An 8,662-nucleotide genomic window follows, 5' to 3' on the forward strand; every position below is an offset into this window, starting at 1 on the left:
TAGGAGTGGGCCAAGAACAGAGCCCTGGGGGACACCAGTGGTGAGAGCACGTGGTGCGGAGACTGATTCTCGCCACGCCACCTGGTAGGAGCGACCTGTCAGGTAGGACGCAATCCAAGCGTGCGCGGTGCCGGAGATGCCCAGCTCGGAGAGGGTGGAGAGGAGGATCTGATGGTTCACGGTATCAAAGGCAGCAGATAGGTCTAGAAGGATGAGAGCAGAGGAGAGAGAGTTAGCTTTAGCAGTGCGGAGAGCCTCCGTGACACAGAGAAGAGCAGTCTCAGTTGAATGCCCAGTCTTGAAACCTGACTGATTAGGATCAAGAAGGTCATTCTGAGAGAGATAGCAAGAGAGCTGGCCAAGGACGGCGCGTTCAAGAGTTTTGGAGAAAAAGGAAAGAAGGGATACTGGTCTGTAGTTGTTGACATCGGAGGGATCGAGTGTAGGTTTTTTCAGAAGGGGTGCAACTCTCGCTCTCTTGAAGACGGAAGGGAAGTAGCCAGCGGTCAAGGATGAGTTGATGAGCGAGGTGAGGTAGGGGAGAAGGTCTCCGGAAATGGTCTGGAGAAGAGAGGAGGGGATAGGGTCAAGTGGGCAGGTTGTTGGGCGGCCGGCCGTCACAAGACGCGAGATTTCATCTGGAGAGAGAGGGGAGAAAGAGGTCAAAGCACAGGGTAGGGCAGTGTGAGCAGGACCAGCAGTGTCGTTTGACTTAGCAAACGAGGATCGGATGTCGTCAACCTTCTTTTCAAAATGGTTGACGAAGTCATCCGCAGAGAGGGAGGAGGGGGGGGGGAGGGGGAGGAGGATTCAGGAGGGAGGAGAAGGTAGCAAAGAGCTTCCTAGGGTTAGAGGCAGATGCTTAGAGTGGTAGAAAGTGGCTTTAGCAGCAGAGACAGAAGAGGAAAATGTAGAGAGGAGGGAGTGAAAGGATGCCAGGTCCGCAGGGAGGCGAGTTTTCCTCCATTTCCGCTCGGCTGCCCGGAGCCCTGTTCTGTGAGCTCGCAGTGAGTCGTCGAGCCACGGAGCAGGAGGGGAGGACCGAGCCGGCCTGGAGGATAGGGGACAGAGGAAATAAAAGGATGCAGAGAGGGAGGAGAGGAGGGTTGAGGAGGCAGAATCAGGAGATAGGTTGGAGAAGGTTTGAGCAGAGGGAAGAGATGATAGGATGGAAGAGGAGAGAGTAGCGGGAGAGAGAGAGCGAAGGTTGGGACGGCGCAATACCATCCGAGTAGGGGGAGAGTGAGAAGTGTTGGATGAGAGCGAGAGGGAAAAGGATACAAGGTAGTGGTCGGAGACTTGGAGGGGAGTTGCAATGAGATTAGTGGAAGAACAGCATCTAGTAAAGATGAGGTCAAGCGTATTGCCTGCCTTGTGAGTAGGGGGGGAAGGTGAGAGGGTGAGGCCGAAAGAGGAGAGGAGTGGAAAGAAGGAGGCAGAGAGGAATGAGTCGAAGGTAGACGTGGGGAGGTTAAAGTCACCCAGAACTGTGAGAGGTGAGCCATCCTCAGGAAAGGAACTTATCAAGGCGTCAAGCTCATTGATGAAGTCTCCAAGGGAACCTGGAGGGCGATAAATGATAAGGATGTTAAGCTTGAAAGGGCTGGTAACTGTGACAGCATGGAATTCAAATGAGGAGATAGACAGATGGGTCAGGGGAGAAAGAGAGAATGTCCACTTGGGAGAGATGAGGATTCCAGTGCCACCACCCCGCTGGCTCGATGCTCTAGGGGTATGCGAGAACACGTAGTCAGACGAGGAGAGAGCAGTAGGAGTAGCAGTGTTATCTGTGGTGATCCATGTTTCCGTCAGCGCCAGGAAGTCTAGGGACTGGAGGGTAGCATAGGCTGAGATGAACTCAGCCTTGTTGGCCGCAGACCGGCAGTTCCAGAGGCTGCCGGAGACCTGGAACTCCACGTGGGTCGTGCGCGCTGGGACCACCAGGTTAGAGTGGCAGCGGCCACGCGGTGTGGAGCGTTTGTATGGCCTGTGCAGAGGAGAGAGAACAGGGATAGACAGACACATAGTAGACAAGCTACAGAAGAGGCTACGCTAATGCAAATGAGATTGGAATGACAAGTGGACTACACGTCTCGAATGTTCATGAAGTTAAGCTTACGTTGCAAAAATGTTATTGACTAAAATGATACAGTACTGCTGGCTGGTGGAGTAGGCTAGCTAGCAGTGGCTGCGTTGTTGACTTTGAACGTGTAGCTGGCTAGGTAACCTCGGTAGTTTCAGTACTACACCTTGTCATGATACAAAGCAACTTTGTAGCTAGCTAGCTAACATAACACTAATCAAGACGTTCCTTGTAGTGTATTTAGTTTCAACAATGCTGCTCGTCGGTAATAGTTGGCTGGGTTAGGAAAAATGGCGTCGCGGGGGACGGAAATAGCTGGCTAGCTAACCTCGATGGCTGGCTAGCTAACAATTATCAAGCTATGACAAAGACAACTAAGTAGCTAGCTAGGTAACACTGCACTAGTCAAATCGTTCCGTTGTAACGTATTAGTATCTACAGCGCTGCTAGTCGGTAACGGTTGGCTAGCTGGCAGTGGGTTAATGATGACTAGGTGTGTTGAGTAAGTCTGGCGCCGCGTCGCGGCTAGCTAGCTCACCTCGATAATACTCAAACTCAAACTACACAATTATCTTAGATACAGAGACAGCAAAGACAACTATGTAGCTGGCTAACTAACACTAACACCACACTAATCAAGTCGTTACGTTGTAATGTAATAGTTTCTGCGGTGCTGCTAGTCGGTAGAAGTTGGCTAGCTAACAGTGATGACTAGCTAGCTAGCAGCTAGCAGCTAGCAGTGTTGACTACGTTAGGAGGACGAAGATAGCTAGCCTCGATAATTACTCAGTTACTCTAAACTACACAATTATCTTTGATACAAAGACGGCTATGTAGCTAGCTAAGAAGAATTGCTCAGATCAAACAAATCAAGCCGTTGTAATGTAGCGAAGTGTAATATTACCTGTGGAGCGACGCGTTCACTATCCAAATCCACTACGCGCGTGCTTACTTAGTCCAGACGAAAAGTCAAAAAAGTTATACTACAGTTTGTAGAAACATGTCAAACGATGTATAGAATCAATCTTTAGGTTGTTTTTATCAAATACCTTGAATAAAATTCCAACCGGACCTATCCGTTCTCTTTAGGAGTGAATATGAACTCAGCTCGCTCCCAAGTCTCTGCGCGTGACTTGAGCCCATGCCTTATAATGGGACACCAGTTTACCACAGCTGGTATTCCCTTCAAATTCGCCATAGAATCTTCAAACACCGTTCTAAAGACTGCTGACATCTAGTGGAAGCTTTAGGAAGTGCACAATGAACCCTAAGTCACTGTATACAGTCAAGGCAATCACTTGAAAGGACTACAAGCACCAGACTTCCCTCTTCCTGGTTGACTTTTTCTCAGGTTTTTGCCTCCCATATGAGTTCTGTTATACTCACAGACACCATTGAAACAGTTTTAGAAACTTCTGAGTGTTTTCTATCCAAATCTACTAATAATATGCATATTCTAGTTTCTGGGACAGAGTAGTAACCTGTTTAAATTGGGTATGTTTTTCATCCGGCCATGAAAATACTGCCCCCTAGCCCTATGTTGCAAAGTAAAACCAATGTTCTTTATGTGTGTGGTGTGTGTGGGTCATGTCTCTCTCTCTCTCTCTCTCTCTCTCTCTCTCTCCTCTCTCTCTCTCTCTCTCTCTCTCTCTCTCTCTCTCTCTCTCCTATGGAAACGATCTAAGTTCAGCTAGCCTGCACATTTTAAAATACAATAACTTTGCTTTGTTGACTCAGAGAGACAAAAACAAATCTCAAAGGATGAAGTGAAAGATATTTTTTATAGATTTGTGCATTTTCTTTCAGTGTAAGGCAGGAAGTTTTTTCTAAAACCTTCAACAAATTTTGAGTTGTACCAGTGACACATCAAATATGTGGTATTCAAAATAAAAATGTCATTTTTTTTCTGGATAGTTATATTTCTGCCAGTCTAAGCATAGATTTATAACCTTGTGATTATGAAAAATGGGCATGAAATTGTATTTATTTAATAAAAAAAAAAAACTTTTCACTAGGACATTATACAGTCGTGGCCAAAAGTTTTGAGAATGACACAAATATTAATTTTCACAGTGTGCTGCCTCAGTTTGTATGATGGCAATTTGCATATACTCCAGAATGTTATGAAGAGTGATCAGATGAATTGCAATTAATTGCAAACTCCCTCAGTTTGGTGACGTACAATGCCTTTTCCAGCATGATGGAGCACCTTGCCCTAAGGCAAAAGTGATAACTAAGTGGCTCAGGGAACAAAACATCAACATTTTGGGTCCATGGCCAGGAAACTCCCCAGACCTTAATCCCATTGAGAACTTGTGGTCAATCCTCAAGAGGCGTGTGGACAAACAAAAACCCACAAATTCTGACAAAACTCCAAGCATTGATTATGCAAGAATGGGCTGTCATCAGTCAGGATGTGGCCCAGAAGTGAATTGACAGCATGCCAGGGCGGATTGCAGAGGTCTTGAAAAAGAAGGGTCTACACTGCAAATATTGACTCTTTGCATCAACTTCGTGTAATTGTCAATTTGACACTTATGAAATGCTTGTAATTATACTTCAGTATTCCATAGTAACATCTGACCAAAAATATCTAAAGACACTGAAGCAGCAAACTTTGTGGAAATAAGTATTTGTGTCACTCTCAAAACTTTTGGCCACGACTGTACATTCAGATGAATCACAATAAAAAAATTATTTATTGGCTTTATTCTTGAATATAAGTAATATAAGGGCATAGGTGACACTCTAATGAACATAAACAAGCCTTTTAGGGGAAATGGAATTGCTGTTTTATTATATTTGCTACTTTGAAAACTTGTCTTTGACCCATTGATCTGTTTATGAGTATATGGGTCATTCAGAGGTTGTTGTGTTTAGTTACTGTGGAGGAAGATTCAGCGTTGTATTTTTAATTGATGTGTAACCATGGTTTTGTTTGTTTGAGTGTTTTACATGTTGTGTGTTCCCAAACCCCCTCTCTCTCTCTCTCTGTGTTCGTCTCTTCTTTCTCTCTCTCTCTCTCTCTCTTAGACATTTACATTTTTAGTCATTTAGCAGATGCTCTTATCCAGAGCGACTTACAGTAGTGAATGCATACATTTCACACATTTCATGCATTTTTTAATATATATTCTTTTTTTGTACTGGCCCCCCCGTGGGAATCAAACCCACAACCCTGGCGTTGCACACACCATGCTCTACCAACTGAGCCACACGGGAAGACAGGAAGTGCAGGAAGTGCAGCTCAGTTTCCACCTCATTTTGTGAGCAGTGTGCACATAGCCTGTCTTCTCTTGAGAGCCAGGTCTGTCTACAGCGGCCTTTCTCAATAGCAAGGCTATGCTCACTGAGTCTGTACATAGTCAAAGCTTTCCTTAAGTTTTGGTCAGTCACAGTGGTCAGGTATTCTGCCACTGTGTACTCTCTGTTTAGGGCCAAATAGCATTCTAGTTTGCTCAGTTTTTTGTTAATTCTTGGTTGATGAGGCAGACCCCAGACCTCACAACCATGAAGGGCAATGGGTTTTATAACTCTCTCTCTCTCTCTCCTTCTCTCTCTCTCTCTCTCTCTCCTTCCATCTCTCTCTCTCGCTCTCTCTCCTTCCATCTCTCTCTCTCGCTCTCTCTCCTTCCATCTCTCTCTCTCGCTCTCTCTCCTTCCATCTCTCTCTCTCGCTCTCTCTCCTTCCATCTCTCTCTCTCGCTCTCTCTCCTTCCATCTCTCTCTCTCTCTTGCTCTCTCTCCTTCCATCTCTCTCTCTCTCTCGCTCTCTCTCCTTCCATCTCTCTCTCTCTCTCGCTCTCTCTCCTTCCATCTCTCTCTCTCTCTCTCGCTCTCTCTCCTTCCATCTCTCTCTCTCTCTCTCGCTCTCTCTCCTTCCATCTCTCTCTCTCTCTCTCTCTCTCTCTCTCTCTCTCTCTCTCTTTTAGTTTGCTAGAGCAAAGGTTCTCAGCTTTAGAGGCCAGGCACGTTAAGGAGCTCCAGGGTCTGCAGAGGGAAAAACAGCAGCTGCAGGACATGCTGGAGATACAGAGGCGCCTGGTCACCCAGCTACAGGGAGAGCTGGGGACCTCCACACACAACAGCACACTACTGCAGAAACAGCAGGCTATACTGACTGACACAGTGCAGCAGCTGCTAGCCATGGTCACCCACTACAATGGTGAGAGAGATCCACTGTGGATATGTTTGTTAAATAGAAGTAATGAAAGCATTTTATGAGATTTTCCTCTGAGTATGGTTTTTAGTCCAGGAGTAGGATAACCCATAGTCATTATCCTGAATGCTATACAACTCTACTCAGATATACCCAGTACATAGTCATTATCCTGAATGCTATCCCTCTCTACCCAGATATACGCAGTACATAGTCATTATCCTGAATGCTATCCCTCTCTACCCAGATATACCCAGGACTTAGTCATTATCCTGAATGCTATCCCTCTCTACCCAGTACATAGTCATTATCCTGAATGCTATCCCTCTCTACTCAGATATACCCAGTACATAGTCATTATCCTGAATGCTATCCCTCTCTACCCAGGACATAGTCATTATCCTGAATGCTATCCCTCTCTACCCAGTACATAGTCATTATCATGAATGCTATCCCTCTCTACCCAGGACATAGTCATTATCCTGAATGCTATCCCTCTCTACTCAGATATACCCAGTACATAGTCATTATCCTGAATGCTATCCCTCTCTACCCAGTACATAGTCATTATCCTGAATGCTATCCCTCTCTACCCAGATATACCCAGTACATAGTCATTATCCTGAATGCTATCCCTCTCTACCCAGTACATAGTCATTATCCTGAATGCTATCCCTCTCTACCCAGATATACCCAGTACATAGTCATTATCCTGAATGCTATCCCTCTCTACCCAGATATACCCACTACACCCAAAGAGGAGCCAGTGATATTCAGAAACTGTGCTGAAATCTTCAGATCTGGGCTCACAGAGAATGGTGTCCACAGCATACGACCCCCAAACTCTACCCACACAGTTAAGGTAAGGGGTTACGACCCGCCCAACTCTACCCGCACAGTTAAGGGGTTACGACCCCCCAACTCTACCCGCACAGTTAAGGGGTTACGACCCCCCAACTCTACCCGCACAGTTAAGGTAAGGGGTTACGACCCCCCAACTCTACCCGCACAGTTAAGGTAAGGGATTACGACCCCCCCCAACTCTACCCACACAGTTAAGGGGTTACGACCCCCAACTCCACCCGCTAAGTTAAGGTAAGGGGTTACGACCCCCTAACTCTACCCGCACAGTTAAGGTAAGGGGTTACGACCCCCAACTCCACCCACACAGTTAAGGTAAGGGGTTACGACCCCCCAACTCCACCCACACAGTTAAGGTAAGGGGTTACGACCCCCCAACTCTACCCACACAGTTAAGGTAAGGGGTTACGACCCACCAACTCCACCCACACAGTTAAGGTAAGGGGTTACGACCCCCTAACTCTACCCGCTAAGGTAAGGGGTTACGACCCCCTAACTCTACCCGCTAAGGTAAGGGGTTACGACCCCCTAACTCTACCAGTTAAGGTAAGGGGTTACGACCCCCTAACTCTACCAGTTATGGTAAGGGGTTACGACCCCCTAACTCTACCAGTTATGGTAAGGGGTTACGACCCCCTAACTCTACCAGTTATGGTAAGGGGTTACGACACCCCTAACTCTACCAGTTAAGGTAAGGGTTACGACCCCCAACTCCACCCGTTAAGGTAAGGGGTTACAACCCCCTAACTCCACCCGTTAAGGTAAGGGGTTACGAACCCCCCAACTCCACCCACACAGTTAAGGTAAGGGGTTACGACCCCCCAACTCCACCCGCACAGTTAAGGTAAGGGGTTACGACCACCTAACTCTACCCGTTAAGGTAAGGGGTTATGACCCGCCAACTCCACCCACACAGTTAAGGTAAGGGGTTACGACCCCCTCACTCTACCCGTTAAGGTAAGGGGTTACGACCCCCTAACTCTACCCGTTAAGGTAAGGGGTTACGACCCCCTAACTCTACCAGTTAAGGTAAGGGGTTACGACCCCTAACTCTACCCACACAGTTAAGGTAAGGGGTTACGACCCCCTAACTCTATCCACACAGTTAAGGTAAGGGGTTACGACCCCCTAACTCGATCCACACAGTTAAGGTAAGGGGTTACGACCCCCCAACTCTACCCGTTAAGGTAAGGGGTTACGACCCCCCAACTCTACCCGTTAAGGTAAGGGGTTACGACCCCCCAACTCTACCAGTTAAGGTAAGGGGTTACGACCCCCCAACTCTACCCGTTAAGGTAAGGGGTTATGACCCCCTAACTCTACCCGTTAAGGTAAGGGGTTACGACCCCCTAACTCTACCCGCTAACGTAAGGGGTTACGACCCCCTAACTCTACCCGCTAAGGTAAGGGGTTACGACCCCCTAACTCTACCCGCTAAGGTAAGGGGTTACGACCCCCTAACTCTACCCGCTAAGGTAAGGGGTTACGACCCCCTAACTCTACCCGCTAAGGTAAGGGGTTACGACCCCCTAACTCTACCAGTTAAGGTAAGGGGTTAC

The 8,662-nt window shown here is 47.2% G+C and overlaps 1 protein-coding gene across 1 annotated transcript in view; it reads left to right on the forward strand.

Annotated features, from left to right (window-relative positions):
* Window positions 1-8,662, forward strand: part of LOC106590891 (angiopoietin-2) — a 99,711-nt gene that overhangs the window by 50,345 nt on the left and 40,704 nt on the right. The window contains exons 5-6 of the mRNA XM_082970268.1: window positions 6,016-6,248; window positions 6,980-7,104. Coding sequence (XP_082826394.1) covers window positions 6,016-6,248; window positions 6,980-7,104 — 358 coding nt within the window. The remainder of the gene's footprint in view (window positions 1-6,015; window positions 6,249-6,979; window positions 7,105-8,662) is intronic.

The sequence above is a fragment of the Salmo salar genome, chromosome 27 (assembly GCF_965601325.2).
Source record: "Salmo salar chromosome 27, fSalSal1, whole genome shotgun sequence".
In the NCBI taxonomy this organism is placed as follows: domain Eukaryota; kingdom Metazoa; phylum Chordata; class Actinopteri; order Salmoniformes; family Salmonidae; genus Salmo; species Salmo salar.